Raw genomic sequence first — 19459 nt, forward strand, 5'->3', positions numbered from 1 at the left:
AAAAAAAAATACGTGTTGTGTGAGCGCGTGTATAAAAATAAACTTGAAATTGTGATCTCCATAAATTGTAAGACCGCTGAACGAATTCAATTATACATAGACTGACCGTCGTTGAGGTTGGTTGATATTTTTTTCAGTTGTCTATCTCGTATTCAAGCGAATAGATTGTAGAATTTAGTGATTGGTGTATTTTCCATTTAAAAAGAAACATCGCAAACAAAATGAAGTGCTTTAAAATTTTATTATTTGCTGTGTGCATTCATATTAGTTTGGCAACAAAATTGAAAGAAAGATTTAGCTGGAAAGAAGTTTCATACGCATGGACATCGGATCAACAAAAGACTGAGGCCATCACCGATGGACGATACAAATCCGAAAATAATCTTATTCTTGGATTAGATGTGTGGAAAGATAAATTGTTCATCACCGTTCCAAGGTATTTATTCAAATATATATATAAATGATGTGAAAATTGCAAAAGATTTAAGTGGCAATGCAGTATTTTATACTTTATTTATGCTAATGATATGATTGAAAGTTGAATGAAAGTCAAACAAAAAGATTGACATTATCACCAAAATGTGTCAAAAAATATCTCGTTTTCACTTTGTGTATTTCTGGATTTTTTTTTTAAATAATAATATCTTGAAAATGAAAAGTTTCTAACTAAATTTATTGTTCTTACACAGTGATTTTTTTGTTCTCTCATTGTATCACATCAGAATACATTTTTTTTGTTCTTGTTCGTTATTGCTACAGAATATTCGTTCTTATTGGATGACAGATTTGATTTGTGGCGTTCAATAAAATTGTAATTATAATTAGCGCTTTGATTGATGGAATCACGAATCACAAACACAGCCATTGAGTTATTATTATAATCTTGACAAGTTTAAATTGTGTTTTGCTTTGTTTTCGTGTCGCTATAACAGGTTTGTTTTTATATGTTGACCGATTCTTCGAAGGAGCCGCACATATATTATATTTAAACGTGATTGCCTTTTTTTCCCACATTTCTGTGGTGTTCTTTGTCATCATCATCATTCACGTTTAATTACTATGTATATTTGGTTGTGAGCGAAAAAAAAAACTTGGTTTTCATCTCATGTTGACATTGAACGGTCAACTTTTACTTGTTTCATACCAATAAATTTACTTCACGTTTTTTTTGTCGTTGTTATTGCAGTGGCATCAACATTGTATGTCACAATATGACCGTCGAAGCGATGCCATTTCATAGATTACCAAACAAAGTCGACCGACGATTACTACTGAATCTCATTATTCGTTGTGTTTTTTTGTGCTTCCGAAATTTTATTTCCAATCAAGATTTCAGCAATGTTGTTGACATACAACGCTCATAACCACAGAAAATACTCGAAATTATATGAAAATAAATGCTGTTGAATGTTTCGAATGATTCGAAAACAACTAAAATAGATGGTTTCGTTGAAAATGTACATATACAAAAAGTCTACCTTCTCACCGCATAAAAAAAAATCATTCAAATTAAAACGAAATAAGAATTATCGCAATTTGATTTTTTTTTTCATTTCGTTTGTTTAGATGGAAGTCGGGTGTGGCGTCATCATTAAATTATGTGAATTTATCGAGCACAGAGCAGAGCCCAAGCTTAATTCCATACCCAAGCTGGGAAACCAACACAGTTTTTGCCGATGTATCAAAAGGGCCTGAACGTTTGGGTGGTCGTGCCGATGCTCCCAGTGCTCAAGTTGTAAATGGACAACTTCATGATAATGCATCTATTATTTCAACATTCCGTATTCAAGTTGATGAGTGTGATCGTTTATGGGTTATGGATTGTGGCCTAGCTGATATTTTGGGCGAACCAAAACTGATTGCAAAACCAGCCTTAGTCATTTTCGATTTGAATACGGATACATTGATTCGACGATACACATTCTCCGATAGTGATGTCGTACAAAATTCATTCCTCGCTAATGTGGTATGTGTTCATTCTCTATAAGTATTTAATTAAATAACAGTTTCACATCGTATGCGAATAAAGAAAGCCTCCCACATGAATCAGATCATTTGTAAACGATTCCATTCACATTTCAATAGATTGTCGATGTGCCGAAACAACAATGCGACAATGCTTACGCATATGTTCCGGATCTTGGTGGATACGGTGTTGTCGTCTATTCATTCAAAGAAAATAAATCGTGGCGTGTTAAGCACAATTACTTCCATTTCGATCCATTAGAAGGTGACTTTCTTGTTGGCGGTGTCAATTTCCAATGGACTGATGGTGTGTTTGGCATGGCATTGGGAAAACAAACAAACGAAGGGTATTTTTCTTCTTTTCTTTTCATTCATCTCTCACACTTGATTTTATCTTCTGTTTACGATATTTATCAATATTCATTTGGTTGAAAAAAAAAAACGAAAAAAATTTCAATGGAATTTTATCTTTCAGCACGCGAGATGTATATTTCCATGCATTGGCAAGTACAAAGGAATTCTCTGTGCCAAACTATGTTTTGCAAAACGAAACACGTGCAACGAGCCCACAAAATTATAATGATTTCAAATTGGTTGGCGATCGTGGTGTAAACGGACAATCAACCGCGGAAGCTGTACATGAAAAAACAAATGTTTTATTCTACACGCAAGTGAACAAAGACAGCATTGGTTGCTGGAATATAAACAAGGAATTCAACCTTGACAAACAAGGTCTTGTCGATTCTGATGGCACCGCATTAGTCTTTCCAAATGATTTGAAAATTGATCGAAATGATAATTTGTGGATTTTATCTGATCGTTTGCCCGTATACATGTACAAAAAATTGGACCCGGAACAATATAACTACCGCATTTTGTCTGGCCCAATCAACGAATTAATCTTGGGCACACCGTGCGAATAAACATAACAAAAAATTGCGTACCAATTACCGATCAACACTCACTCAATTCTTCATAATGACTAAACAGTTTTTGTACAATCTTTATTTTGCATCTGTTATGGTTGGTGTTGTTGTTGCGTGAATTCGAACGGAAAACTCAATTTATTATTTTAAGATTGAAATATTTGTGATGCAAAATGTATACAAAATTATTGATTTATGGAATAAACATTGAAATATTTTGATATCAATAGAAGCATAAGAACAGAAAAAAACGTACACAACATAATCCCATTCGCTGCATCTCTCTATTCAGAATCTCTTGGTGAATATTGAAAACGGATAAAACTCCCTTACAATTCGCTCTTCAGAGTATTTGATCCATTGTTTTCGTTTCATATTTGTTGATGTTATTGAAGCTGTGGATGTTTTGTTTTGCTGGTTTTTTTTTGTTATTGTTTTTGTTGCCTGCTGTGTGCATGTGTGTACGAATGTTTTCGGTTTCGGGAGCAGTAAGTGCATATCTCATAATCACGGAAAATTCAATAGCTTTAGAAAATATAACAACATAACGCTTGAGCTTCGTCTCATCTTTCATTTTCTATCTTTCTCGTACATATACATACTATTTCAAGTTTTCGAAACGAGTTGCTCTGAGGTCATAAAATATACTTCAGGCGCACAGCATTTTTAACTCGCTTTTCTATATATGCATTGTATTGGCTTGTAATAGCGATGCAAAAGCTCTGGGAATCCCCTTCTAACATACGACAGAGCAACTGATGATAATAATAAGAGCGAAAAGAACACAAATTCTCGACAATGCACTTGTGTCGATGCATCGATTTTTCTTCTCATTCTATTAGATTCACTTTTTATCTCTTTATCTCTATTTCTTTTTCTATTTATCTTTCGCTCTCTCTCTCTCTCTCTCTCTCTCCGCCTTCTTTACTTGTGTTACACAAATATTTTGTGTGTTGGAATCGATTCAACAAAGCATTTATAGTCTCTGTTTGCTTATGCTTTAGTTTCCAATGAATGATGATGTTAAACACGCAGAAATGTGCTTTTTTTATCAAATTTCCAAGAGGAAATTCCATTTTACTGTTTACATACATGGATTTTCAATTTTTCACATGCATCATTGTCATCATCTCCATCAAATGGTATGTGAACAAAAAAAAACGATGAGAGATGAATACGTTGCACATAGAGACTCAAAATTTCATTTCAACTCTAGTTTTTCATTCAATTATTATGGAAATTTGAAATTTTCTTTTGCCCAAAAATTCGTTAACAACAACGGTAAAATGTACTCGGTGAATATCAATGGAAGTTTATCCAATATTATTTTCAATTTAAACAAACTAAAGAAAATGAAAACACACAGAGCACAAACTAAATGCAAAATCAAAATTCATGAGTCAAATTTAACAGTTTTCAAGTGAAATGCATTTTTGTTTATGTGAGTTTTAATCGTTTTCTTAATTATGTGCAAAAAATGTGTGGCACAATAATTCATTGTTTTGTGTTCGAAGGATGGACAGTGATGCCATGGGAAAATTGGCATATGGATGTGTGTGTACCTGGATGGAAACATGCCATACACATGCTGAACTAATATGCGTACGTGTGATGTTGCATTGTGAAATCAATCTTGCATAAATTACCATGGGATTTTCCTATTCAATCTGTTCTATTTTTACTGGTTTGTGCCATATGTCTATCCGCTGAGATTACTCTCAAATGTGCACAGAACGAGAGAATCGAGAAAAAAATGTTGGCATAAGAGACTGACTGGTGATTCGATATCTATAGCAAAGGCCCTGGATGTATTTCTGGCGTACACACGTATTGTGCACATGAGAAAATCTTAAGGGCAAATTATTATTGGGCGCAACGCAAAGTCCATGCATTTTCCAAAATGTCAATGAACAAAAAAAGAGTATTTGCTCGAAGTGTATAACATACACACATCCACTCATTGATGCGTATGTGTTGATAATGTTTTTTTGGTGAAAGTACATTTTTGGAATGGAAGTAAACAAGGCAGAGACAGAGTTCGAGAGTTGTTACATGTAAAATGTGCTTTCGCTCAGGTTGCATCAGATCTTTGCCCTTGTCGTTGTAGTGGCTTTATAAAATTGAATATTCGACCTCGGGTGGTTTGGTCGTTTAATCAACCCACAAATATCCTTCATGGTACTTTGCTAACATATGCACGTGAATTTTATTCAGTTTTGTTGTATCGTCTTTGATCTCTCGGAGGTATCGTGCGCTCATCACAGCAGCCGTGAGACATTGAATTTGGGTTTCGATTCATCGTAGTGTGGTTCCGGTGTGTTTTACATACAAATTTCAAATTTATACCTCATTCATTTTCTGAAATACCTTCTCTCGCTCTTCCATTCTCTCCATATCTTTCTCTCTGTCTTATTACATTAATCGGATAAACCAAATTAATTTGATAACTTGATAAAAGGGAAACTAACTTTGATAAAGGATAAATAAAGAGAAAAATTATTCTGTTCATTTTGCATATTGTGAATGTGTGTCAACCATGTACGCCCATTTATTGTTCTTAATTGATTTAGGCTACTCAAGTTGTCGGTTAATCATTTTTGTGACAAAAGACGTATGCATGTATAATATTGTGCGGTCGATGATCCAGCCACATATAATATTGAATCGAATTTAGTGTTTGGTTTGCTAAAGTTTCAACTTGATTCAAACCAAAATAATTCATTCATCAACTTTTGTCACTTCAATGTGTGTCGGTCATAAATAACTTGAAAATAGATTGCCTTTTATCCGATTCACATTTTGGGTTTTGAAATGTTTTGACACACGAGATAGACGATGGACATGGACATCAAATGCGTGAAAGTGGATGCATGTTTTATGTGTGTTGCTTTTAATTGATTGATTTGGAGCGGATGGAGACAGGACGATTTAATTTGCATAAGATGCTAAAATAGTTGAAGTTGGCTCTCTTTTGCCTTACATTCGGTGAAATAATTTTCAAAGCGTTTGGCAAAATCCATGTTTTTCCAACAATTCGATTTATTGCATCACTACAATCAACTAATTGATTTATTCGGATGCATTAAAATTCAGAATCTCAAGCTGTAAAGCAAATATATCAAGAACAGATTCTATAAACGTGCGAAATGTTAACGGTCAATGTGTCTGTGTGCGTGTGCGTGGGATGAAAGAGTGTGTAACACATAGTGTTCGTCTGAATCTGGTTGCTGGAAAAGCATCCGAAATTGTGCTGACTCAATTCGTAGAAACCACATCGATCTTCCAAGCTGTGTGGTTTGCACAGTAACTTTGTGCAAATGACATTGGTGAACAGCCATTCATGCGATATCGCACTCATCCATTCTCGCATTTGAGATTTTCAATATTGGCTTTTCGTAACAACCACTTAGTTCTGTCATTCATTCTATCTTCTCCTGATGTTGAATATTGCACTGTTCCAGAAGCAATGCATATAATGCGTGCGTCTTCATATATAAATTGTAAAATGAAGCGGATCGTTGGCGAGAGAAGGAGCTTTTGAGACAACTCACTCAATTTGAATTAATTAGCGTCTTTGCGTTTAGATCTTGATTGATATACTGTGTGGCATTGACAAAATTGTCGTACCATTTCAATACATAGAGATAAAATCCAATGGCATTTGATAAGACATTTTTATTTGCTTACTCAAGCAAACAGCCATTCTATTCTCAATATCATTCACTCACTCCTGCTGTGTCGCATTGACCAACTGACGCAAATTCCAATGAATTCGCAGACAGAGAGACACACACATATATTGATTATAGAGCACACTTCATCTCTATTACGAAATCAAGTGTTACGGTTCACTCTCACCTTTCAATAAAAAGATGCAAGAGGCTTATGACACTGGACTTAAGATTTCAATATAACGACAACATTTCTTTTAAATAACAATATATCTGACAGATTGACCGATTTTTTGTACATTTTCATCTCTTTCGGTTCTTCAATCAAGTTTCAACTTTTTTTTCAGTTACTTTTCAATTTTAATTGGCAAAAAATCAGTCTTCTTTTCACTGAATCATTCCAGCTGGCCTTTTTTGACAATTTTCTCCGACTTGAGTAGCACATGTCAATTTCGTCGACCTAAAATCCTTTGAGGGATTTGTGATACTTTCTTCTTCACACCGACGATGTTCACGGTACGATTCTGACATTTTGTCTGTGCTCATCTTCGGTTATGAAAATTGAGAGATGCACAGTCAGAGGTGGTTGGAATACTTTACGTCACCGTAAGTGATTCGCATTCCGTTTATCTATGTACGTATGTACATGCATCTCTAATATATTCACCGCTCCTATGGGTCTAACGCCGTTGTGTGTCTAAGCAGCCGAATATATCCACTTGTTTTTTTATTCTATTCTTCATATGTGTGCCCATCCAAATTGCATGATGAAGCTAAAAGAAAGTACTTAACATCGATCCTTAACATTCCGGTCTGTCTATTCGGTTGCCATTTCAACTAAATCTAATGGCCTCTACTTAAGATTCTTAACTGAAAGCGAATTGGGTTATTTCCGAATAATGCGATGCGCTCATGTGTGTATGTGTGAGTGTGTCTTTTTTTTACTTCTGATGTTACTGTTGTCGATTTCGCTCGCTCACACAGGATACCAGGCAATGTGCTTGTGCATGTTCTTTTGATGGTTTTACGTATTTCATCGTTTGAGATTATCAACCCCGAAATTCGGAAATTCGAAGCTTCAAATCGAACGCAACATTGTGTGGTGATGTGCGCTGTGTGCTCTCCATTCATACGGCTTTGCATACATTGTGCAAGTGTGCGATGGAATTGTATTTAATAGCGAACCATGAAGTCGGTTATGCTTCGAACTTTGGTATTTATCAAACAAAATCTTAATAGAAAACGACACAGACGACATACTTTTATACGCTCAGTGACTGTACAAGTATACAAAAAAGTGCGCACTCGCACATACTATAAGTGATCCACTTCATCGAGATGCTTGTTTTCGTTATTGAAACATATCCGCCTAATTTTCTTTCTCCCCCTTTTGTTATTCACAATTGAATTAGATTCCGAGTCAAACTGATAAAGATTTTAAACGATTTTACATATTAAGTATGTGTCATTTAGTTAAAATGACTCGATGGTTACTTTAAGCATAGAAGATTTAATTGCCAGATTCGGTGAAAAATTAAAATGGCTCTTTTGCTACCGCCAAAATACAGATTCGAGACCTGAACGAGAAAAGTTACACATTGCAAATTCAAACAATGTAAATTTACTCTGATTTGAAATTTATTTTTATGACGCCTTGTTTGTTACATTTCTCTCGCGTTTCTACCAACTTGTACAGAATATTTTGATATACATATACAGAACCAGTAGAAACCAAGTACGTCATAATAGTTGCCAATTGGTTCTCCTATTCACCCTCAGTGGGCAAGCAAGAGATATAGACATAGAGCGTATGAGAGATAGGAAGGAAAAATAACAATAAGCAAACATTTTTCCGTTAGTAGCCTGTTACTTCAACTTTGCGATATGACAAAAGTTTTTTCTTGGTTTCATTCTGTTGGTGCAATACTTAAATAAATCAAGTTTTAGCGTTCTTACATTTTCATTAGTTGTTCGTTCCTTAGCGGAGTTCCGTTTTTGGTGCCGCTATTTTTGGCCCTAAAATATATACACTTGCTCAGAATCATGATTACGTTTTCTTCCCCCCTTTCTTCGCACTCCATTTTTTTTTTTCATTTCTTACATCTTCGAAAATGAACAAATAGAAAAACTTTATGTGAGAGTGGTGTTAGTAAAAAGCTCTCAAAAAACTAAAAGCACACTTAAGCCACCATCACCGTCATCCGACAAATTTCTTCTTTGTACATATAAACACACACACATATATATATACATCTTTGCGACGAACAACCAAAGAGAAGACGTTCGGTATCAGAATGTATAAATTAAATAAAAAAAACCGCATACAGAGGAACTGTAGCACAAAAAAGAGAAAACACGAAGAAAAAAGGGGAAAAATACATGAACGCCCCGAAGGGAAGTAAAACAGAGGGAAAGGGATAGAGAAAGAAATGCCCGGAAAGAAAGTAGCAAAAATCATAACTGGAATACGAAAATAGTTAATTTTCGTAAAAGCAAAGTTGAACGACAAGAACGATAGCAAACAAACCGTTGAATGGCAATAGGAAATAAGTTGAGAGGATTCTCTGTGTATCTTAAGACATACAACATTTGATGGGCCGTGAGTAGGAAGGAATCTAACGAGTGTGTTGGTGGTGGTGGTGGTGATGATAGTGTAAGTCGAAATAAATGCCACCATTATTACACTTATGAACACATTCGCTTTGCTTGTGACAAGCAAAACATGAGTGTACATGGTTTGATGTTGAATGGTGCGCGCTATTCGTAAACCGTTATTGGTAATAAAATACAATGATTATACCTCATGCACTGACATCTTGTATGTGAGCATGTGTGTGTGTGCATTTTTTCCTTCTTTCTGCGCTCTGTTGTTCAGGTAACAATGTAACAATGGTTGAATTTTTATGTGTAAGTCCTTTTTCAAGCAGAGTGATAAAGACAAACTTGAAAACTCATCATAAGCCAAACATTTTACCAGGTACATTAGTATTCGGTAAACGCAAAGCTAAAAAGAATTTTTTCTCGTTCATCAAGAATTTGAGAATTCGTCTTGAGAAGCTTAAGAAAAAAACTCACACAGTAGCACACACACGCACAAGAGCGGCAAGTGTAAGCAGTGAATGAATGTGATCCAGGAAGTGGAGTAAAAAGAGAGCCAACAAGACGAAGGGGGCGATGAATTCAAATATCGTATCATATTGTGAAATATGAAGCAATGAGGATACCTTCATTGATGATATACACGTTGGGAGCCACTTGAACAGCTTTTTTCCCACACTCACTGCCACTTTTTTCGTTTTCAATGTCTCTCTCTTCCTTTCAGTTGTTTCAACAGTTTTCCACTCATGCACGAAGAATGCACAAGTATATCAACAATTTTTCATTGTTGATGCTGCTGCTACTCGTTACTCTTATACTCTCTTGCAACACTCAACATTCTCTTGTTGTTTGCATAGTTTGGTTTTGAATGAGGAACAAGAACAATATTGATAGGCATATAATATTCCGAAAAGGGCAAAAATGCCAGGTATTCTACTCCTGACAGTGATCATGATTGCACGCACACACATACAAAACAGCAAACGAGGGATGAATGAAAAGAAAGCAAGCGAAAAAAGAACAAATAATAAAGCCAAGAAAATGCAACATAACGATGGAGTGCGAGTTTCGAATTTGTAAATAATGAATATTATTATTCTATAAAAGTAATAAAAAAAGACGAAAAATTGAAGCACTTAAAATTTGTTTGTACTTTGGATCTTAAAAGCAAACTTATTTCAAGAGACGAATTTTTTTTCATCTAAAAATTTATTTCCCACAAACGCAAAATGAAAAAAAAAAGAAGAATGAAATATGAAAATATGCGAATGATGAAACGAAAACTTCTCTCAATCCATATACTTTTTGCTTTCTCTCTCTCTCTTTTTCCCTTTATAACGACGATACGATCGAAAGGAAAAACGAAAATGGGATCCACGATATCAGCGCATATTTTATCGCTTTTCGTACGTCAAACAACATTTACTTTTATTGAAAGTCATTTGACTGAGAACGGAGAGAGTGAGCAATCGAGAAAAATGAACGAACCGATTTTTCATAGCTTGTCAATTTATCAATATATTTAAAATTATTCATGCTTTCCATCAGCAAATCATGTTATAAATACAAAATCATTGTTACCTTTTCTGTGTGAATGTTGAGCGCACACATATACACACGCGGCCAATGACTGTGAAAAGACTTTGACAAATGTAATGAAATACTTCAATTCCATTAAATGAATGTGACTTCAATCGAGTCACAGAATATAAAATGGAGAGATAGAGAGAGAGAAAGTTAGCAAAACGCCATTCGAGTGAGTGAAAAGAAAACATCGAGTCTTTGTAATATCAAGCTATTTCTTTATTATTCCATGTAAATGCTTTCCTCAAAAGCATTTCGCCAGAACAAATAAGAAGAATTTTCCGATCAGGTATGCAACTGCAACAAAGCAGATCCATTGAATTAGCAGCAAGATGGCAAAAGCATAGCAACATTTCATCGTGTTCACTTTTCTTGGTAGAGGAAGTGTCATTGAAGAGAGCTCCGAAATGAAAAATAACGACTGTAACGTGTTCAAAGCGTTCGGTACGAATGTAGCAAAATGTAGAACCGAAATAGAAATTCAGTACATATGCGGTGTAGATGTATGTACAGATGGAAATTCAATTACGAGCATACAAACCGGAATTCAAAGGAAATTCATTTATGATGACATTAACAAGACATTCACTGCTTAAAGTCTTTTACACACCAAAGCAAAAATTATTTTGCGCTGCTAGTTTTCCACACATGCAGCTCACAACAATTTTGGCTCGAAGAAAAACCCCTAGGATTTCGAACGTCATTTCCGTACGTTTAGTTAATTAGTTTTCGAAGTATGATCTGATTCAAAATTGAATATCGAAGTGATTAAAAGAGTGTTCGTTGAATATGAGAATGATTGCCGAACTTATAAAAAATACCATAAATTATTTTCACACAAGTATATTCGAAACTTTTTTGCAGTTTATACGTTGTTCTCACAAATTGTGCAACGAAAAATGTGCGAGCGGATTTTCCATTCGCAATTTTCCAGAATTTATGTTTACCAAACACATTCGAAAATGTGTGTCTCTTATTGTAGTTTCAGTTTCAGGCACTTTCAACGAAATATGACGAATGCCCACCGAACTAAGCAGAGGAAAATGAATGCACAAATTATTAAGCATATAAATGTTGAATGAAAAGGAGAAAGAGAGAGAGCAAAAGATCTTGCCATTTTTTTTAAGTTGAAACTTTTCAATATGGCATGCCATTTCATCCATTTTCAAAATAATCCCGTGTATATTTTTCGAGCATTTCTGTTTTTCATATTTTTCTCAAAAAGTTGATTTCAAATGAATGCGGTGCATATAGATGCACATTTGCTTTCGTGTTTTTGAAATATAGAACGCGTTTGCATGCAAAGTATTCTTATTTTATGAACAAAATGCAAGCTTTTCATCGTCTCCATCTCCGTCTTCTTTTATCGTTTGAGAGCAATTTTTGTTGCATTTAAAAACTTATGTACTGCTATAGGTTTTCATTCATGATAACAAAATATTTTCTTGCACAATTTTCAATCGCTTGTGCATTTTCGTAGTTAAACTCTTGCTCCATGAGAATGTGTTTGATTGAATGCACCCTTTTTGCCATCATCAATTTCGAGTTTAACGATGCGTGGTTGCAGCACATAATATGAGAACGCGTCTCAGCATCATACACCAATAACCGCTGAACAATAACAACAACAACAACAACAAAAAATACCAAGGAATCAACGATAAATGCAGAAAAGCAAGCAAGTGTATAGAAAGTCAAAGGAGAAGAAGAGAAATGAAATGTTGTGAAGGTGGTGAGTGTTTTCGCGCGATGTGGTATGTTAATGTTTTGATGCGGTGTTCTTTGTAAAAATTTATGCTCACAGTATGTATTATGAATCGAGCTCACAAAATGAATTAATCGAAATGAAAAGTGAAGAAAATTATTATACCAGACAGACCATAAATGAGCACCTCAACAAATGTTACCTTCATGAACCGACCACGGTTCGATATTAAAAATGTTATAAATTACACAAATTACAGAAAAACATGGAAAATACACGGGAGCATATTTTGTAATCAAATTGCATCGTATCTAATTAATAGAAGCAGCCAAGTTTTCCACAACACGGAAGATAGTGTAGCTTAGCAGCGTTTAGAGAATAATTAGTTAAATTATGGCTACGAATATGTATTCACAGTTAATTGGTTTGTGGTAAAATGGTACATACTACATAGTCTGGCATTGATCCATTGCAAAAATCGAATGCAAGTGTAGAAATGTTACGAATTTCCCGTCGAATCTAACAACAAGACCCCAACAGCTAGTAGTCGAAAAAAATGTGGTGTATGATTTGGTTGCTGCCGCTTTATTCTGAGCGAATCATTTGTGCTTAGTTGATCAATCGTTTTTAGTTTAACGACATGCTTTTGCTGCAATATGTTTTTGTATGCGAAAAAAGAAGCACTTTCATTTCGGATTTTATGGCACTTCCTTTGTTTTCGCCCCTTTCATATAACGAGGCGTTTTTTTGTGTGTGGTTGCGCACACTTACTTTCATGCCATTGAACAAGTGTGATATATATGTGTGGTGTTTGTGTCGATGCCGAATGGTGCACGTATTTTTATCAAAATATATATACATTCGACTCACATGCCGAACAATCTCTCTCACTGAACGTATAATTGTTGCTTTTTATGAGCATACGTGCAATTCACACATCATTGCAACCGTAACAACAACTCATTAGAATTTGGCGAGAGAATGTAATGCACTTATGCGTGTTGATAGCACAAAAGCTGTTATATTAATGACAACGATAATCATCATATCTTAGCCAAACGAACCTGCTACTCACTCCGTTTTCATTTCATTTTAAGCCTTAGTTCGGGCGCTCTCGTGCATATGAGTTAGAAAGGAATGGCTTGTGTGAGTGAGAAATAGCGAAAAGCGGTACCAATTGTTTTTTTCTTCCGTATGGAAAATGTCTGTCACACACTGAATGACTGGTGAAAGATGTTCCGTACACACATTCGATGCATTCGAATATAGACACTTAGTCATTTGCACGCATAGAAGCATTTGTAAGCAGCACAACGAAACGTTCCATAATCCAAACGCCGTCATTAAAAATACAAAAGCTAAGTACAATATATACACACATCTAACTACTTCAATCGTCTTCTTTTCTTCTTCTTGTTCGACAACACATACATACTTCAACGGAGAGCGCGATATGGTGGCGCAAAAATATAAAAAAAGAAAAGAAGAGAGAGAGCATTTGAACTTGTTTTCGGTCCATGATTGCGACGTGTTGGATATGATACGGGAATTTTTCCCCATTACATTGCATCACGCATATTGTATATGACGACACTTTATTCCGGTTATTGACTCGATTTCTATCTCAACGTCACTTACTATACTCTCCGCAGTCTCTCGATGTATCTTATACCTGTTTCATTTCTCTCTCACTCATTCTTTCTTCGTGTGTTTTGAAAATGTTTGTTATGTAACAGGCTCGAAGTGCAATAAAACATCAAGGTACTCTCTATAGAGAGTTGAGTGTACACACAATTGTGTACCGATATTCGGTACCTATATATTCCATTTCATCCATACATCGTGACGATGAAATTAAGAACGAATCAAGCGACTGCATACAAATGAATGCAGACAATTCAAAAATGGACTGGGAAAAACGTGAGAAGTACTTGACGTGGATACTAATTATATTTTTTTGAAAGAGATAGACCGAGAAAGAACGAAGAAGAGAATAATTTCTTGAAAATGGCAATCTTTCGTTTCGCTATATTTTACGTTCTTTGTTTTCTGCATTGTTTCGATGCCATTAGCATTACAACAAATCGTCATATTTCTTCTCAGTTTTGCTCTTGCTGGACACAATCAAAAGCAGGAAATTTCTAATTACTATTGCATGCAAAATCTTTACAATGTCCGCTTGCCAGATAAATCTTTATGTACTATCGTTCTGCAATTCCTCTGAATTTCACATCAACAAAAATACTTTGTTCAAAAATAAAATCCATTGAACATCCGTTTTCGCAATTATTTTTGCATAAAATACAACATTTTCGGTTTCCCATAATAGAAATTGAGTTTAATTTACCACTTTGGAAATGTCTACATGCTGTGAATATTGTATGTTGTGATAAAAAAAGAAAATTGCTGTATAATTGAACACAGTTTGTGGGCATGTGTCAATAGAAAGCCGGAATTCATCAAGAATGAATAGTATTTTTATCCAACGAAATTCCAATGCAATAACTAGAAAATTTCGGGCTAAATGGCTACCATAAATTAAAAATAACCTTTTATTTGCTTCTCTATTTCGAAACTGGAAATGCAAAATAGATGGAAGAGAAATGAGCGATATAATTCTCTATGGAGAAAAAGCAAACATAATTCATGTATGTGAAATCAAAAAATTTAAATGCAAATGAATATTTAACATTTTGTTATGTTTACGAAATCATTTTTGATAGATTGTTATATTTTTGGTCAATTTTGCTGCTCCATTCGCTTCATCGGTTTGAATATGCTGATTCAAATATAGCAATAAAAAATCGACCATAAAATTTCGACATTTATCTGTAGCACAATCAAGAAATTCAACTTCTCATTTCTCATTTATCAATGGAGCAATAGAATCGTGCACTTTGCATAAAATAAACACACTGCCGATATAAGAATAATATTCGTAAATCTTCAAACAGAACTCAGTTGATGCAGTTGTTCAATCTCAAATTTTATGTGATTTCTTTTCCTTTTATCTCTCGGATATCAAGTGAATCAAAAATAAATGTAGCAAAGTTAAAAAAAAAGAAGAAAACGACAAGAAAAACTGATCGTTTGCTTTCTTATACTCTTTCGGATTTTGTTTGGAAAAATTGTTCAACGGTTAATTTTATATGATGTAACATCAAGTGCATGTTATTAATTAGATGTTGTATTCCAGTAAAACTTTGCTCAGCTCTTCGTCACTTTTTCATTTCACTTGGAGCGAGAGCAAAAAAAAAAACGTAACGTTAAAAAGTTGGAATTGATATAAGTCGACGACGGGTATTTCGTACTATTCATCAAACCTGAAATGGTTTGTAGTTTAGCAATAATTTGTAGAAAATTCTCTCAATAATTACTTTTACGGTTGGTTCATCTTGGTTGGCGCCTTACACTAAATTTCATCAAAGTATTTGTGCGTGTGTGTGCTGCCACTCATACACAAAATGGTGCAAACGAAGCAAAAAAAGACACCGAGGAGGAGAAAAAAATCGCAACCAAGAAATGAACCGAAAGGGAAGTAAAAAAGTTTTTCCTCTAGCGAATCCAGTGAAGGTAATCTTCAACCTAGTGAAAAGAAAAAAAAATGAAACGCGTGTGGTGACGACGACAACAACGACAACGTGAGCGCTCAAGACAGAGGAGCAAGAGATACATGTTTGTTCGTCACTCGATTTAATGACAGTAATAATATTGGCGAAAGAACATAAACGAGCACACATATTACCTTCGTTCAACTCAATTTATGTGTTTAAGAAACTTTTATGTGCATTTCGCATTTTAATTCAAATCTACATAAAGACCTATTGGAGTCTCTCTTTCGGAACTGATGAGTTCTTGCATGCTGGTGAAACCGAACGAACAAGATCTCTCTATTTTGTGTTCTCCTTCTCTCTCTCGCTCTCTCTCTCTCTCTCTTTCGGCATTTTCTGCCTTTTTAAACGGTAGTTGATGCAGTAAAATTGCTGTTTCCACAAGCAAGTAAAACGATTGATGCTGCATAAAGTCTATTAAAATAGCGAAAAACTTTTTAATAGATAAATACGTACAGTCGTGTTGTCGCTTGCAATACACGCTCAGTGTTTCTCCTGTTTTTTTTTCTCTTTCTATTATTTTAATTCGGTGTGTGCGCGCATACTCAGACGATGCTTCTGTGCTATATGCGATCATAAATAAAAATGCTTAACAAAATCTCGTTTGTTTAGTTGAATTTTGTGCTAGAATGTGTGTGTGCATTTTTCTTATATTCATAAGTCGATTTTTATGTGACAAAGTATGATTCGTAGTGGTGTAAGTCAATGTTGTTGTTGTCTTTGACGCCAAGCAATTACTTGTGAAAATCGAATTTCTGAAAGCTTCACGATGCTCGCTGATACAGTCGAGAGAAACAGAATGTTGCATAGAAACTTAACAACAATACATATAAACAAGAGTACATAAAATCAAGTTGAAAATAGAAAATAATATCCGTTTCCCGTGCATGTCACGCCATAGACTCGGTAAATCTTTAATATTTGTTATACTTCGAATCGATTTAAACAGGAAAATGTATTTTTTTAAACTCTTCGACGATGGTTTTAAATTATTATGGGTTTTCTGATGTGCGCACATCGAATTGATTGCTATGCGGATTGAAACCATACGTTTGTGGTTTATTCGCACAAAATGTATCGATTTTAATGGTTTAGATTATCTCAGTGATACGAGAAAACTATAAATTAAGTGCATAAATTATTTAATACCAATAAAAAGCAAACAAAAATGGGGTTGGAACTGATAATATAAAAGATTGGTTGCTGCAAGCCGATAATACACATCGTAACAATGTAGAAAAATACGACCAACATGCAAATTGTGATGGAAAAAGTAAAGATTTTAAAATATATATTATAACTAATGTTTCAAGCGTTGATTCGATTGATTTACTTAGTTAAAACTTTAACACTTTATCTCACAATGGTGCTGAAGTCACGCCTCTGTGTGTAATGCACATTATGAGATGAGTTTGAATGAATGAACGCCGTAAAACGGTACAATGAAAACAAATTTATCGACATTTAATCAACTATAAATAGACTATTTTCTTCTTCTTATGAAACATTTTAACGATATTCGCGCCACAGAAAATGTTGGCGAGAGCGCGTTTTCTCAACGGCATTGGGTGGCAGCACGATGGGCGACGAAGAAGATGTGCTAACTATTGCACCACCATTAATATTTGTTCAGGAAAATCCATATAACATGTTAATATATAACAGAAAATCTTTATTGTGCACGCATAAAAGCTTCATCGGAAAGTAAAATGAAGCTGTTCTCTCGCCCTTTTTTCACTTGCGGTTGAGTATACATTTTGGTGCCAAGTGATAAAAGCAATCGAATGTACGGCAAAAATAAAGAAATTGGTTGTATGTTGAGGGTGATGCGCGCACTCAGACACACAACAAACGGAAGTATCACTATGTATATGTGTAATTGGAATTTATATTTCGATGATGCGTGTTATTTAAGCATCGAAACACCAACGCATTTGATTCGACAAAAAGTACCATTGCCGATGTGATATTTGTGTATATTTGCCATAATTCATGTGTATTTCAATTGACCGAACAATTGTGCACAATATACCATCTCTTGCTTTTACTCTTTACTCTATTCCTTATCTTTATCATCTCTTATGCTTTCCGAAATTGGTTAGACATTTTTCGTCGAAATATGGCTGTTATCTAGAGATGCCATCAATAACAATGAGAAAAAATAATAATAAATAAATGAACCGAAATTAGACTCATACGTATTTATAAACAATACTTCCGATGAAAGGAAAATACCAAATGAAGAAACTATCACGTGCACAAATAAATAAACATCATACCATAGCTGAAGCTGTAGCGCACGCACACCATATTGAATTATATAAGAACCCATCGATGGATTTGTTTATTGCCAATGGAGATGTAAATTGTTTTTTGCTGTTCGGAAGCGCGTGCAAACTGTCTTGCTCGATATTCGTCTTGGCATATTTCAAAATCGATTTAATAAATATGTATGATTTTTCGATGTTAAACTCTTTGCACATATTGAAACAAGTCGATCGAATATAAACATGTGAAATGTGCACGTTTATGTTAATGGAATATGGTTTCGTGTTCGTATGCATGAGTATTTCGCTGTCTTACACTCTCTCTTCATTCAATATCGAATTCTATCGAGCATACTGTTGCCATCGTCATTCAAATCCGCTATTTGTGAACATTAACTGGCTGTCGTACCTCTCTCTCTCTGTTCGCTTCTTTGTTTTCAAATAAATGCGCTCGTGTCTCTTTTGTTTGAAAGAACTTTTTAGCAAAATCATTCACAACTCGCGATCCACACATAGACACACAAACGATTCTATTTATGCATACAAGACAGATAGCTCATTCATCTGCTCAGATGTTCGGTGATGCGTAAATTAGATTCGTGTACTAGTTTTTGTTGTCGAAAGAATTGATCACACACACACACACATACATATGGGGAATATTTTCTCTTTCAATTATTCTGAGCGCGGGCGCGCATATTCTTCTCTGTGTATCACATTTGAAACGCGAAACTTTTGCCATGCATGTCGTGACTGTGCTTTTGTTCTTTTTAACTTCATTCATTTGGATGTTTCATTTTTGCCATTGCGCTCGCAAAAACTCCTTTACTCTCTCTCTCTCTCTCTCTCTCTCTCTCTCTCTCTCTCTCTAACTCCACACGTATTATGTAATCGTACAAAAGCGAACAATTTTCTCATAGAGACAGAGAATGTGAGAAAAGAAGAGAGAGTCATCAAAAGAGAGAGAGCATTGCTGCCGAAATGGAAAATTTATTTGTATTGTATAACAAGACACAAATATAAAAAAATACAGGCAATAATCATAAACAGCAAATAACAAACATTCAAATAGCACAACAGCAAAAAAGTGCGATAGGGTAAGAGTGTAAGAGAACAGCGCCAAATATAAGGA

General features: G+C 34.8%; 2 protein-coding genes across 8 annotated transcripts in view; one reads left to right on the forward strand and one right to left on the reverse strand.

Annotated features, from left to right (window-relative positions):
• LOC116340463 (protein turtle) overlaps positions 1–19459 on the reverse strand; it is a 189356-nt gene that overhangs the window by 121560 nt on the left and 48337 nt on the right. The gene's annotated exons all lie outside the window — the stretch shown is intronic.
• Positions 80–2930, forward strand: LOC116340464 (protein yellow-like). Its single transcript, XM_031766968.1, has 4 exons — positions 80–436; positions 1567–1966; positions 2086–2312; positions 2441–2930. Exons 1-4 carry the CDS (start codon positions 222–224, stop codon positions 2886–2888), a joined length of 1290 nt encoding a protein of 429 aa, XP_031622828.1. The 5' UTR covers positions 80–221; the 3' UTR covers positions 2889–2930.

This window comes from Contarinia nasturtii, unplaced genomic scaffold (assembly GCF_009176525.2).
Source record: "Contarinia nasturtii isolate CC-2019 unplaced genomic scaffold, AAFC_CNas_1.1 Cnas_scaffold_695, whole genome shotgun sequence".
Classification (NCBI taxonomy): Eukaryota; Metazoa; Arthropoda; class Insecta; order Diptera; family Cecidomyiidae; genus Contarinia; species Contarinia nasturtii.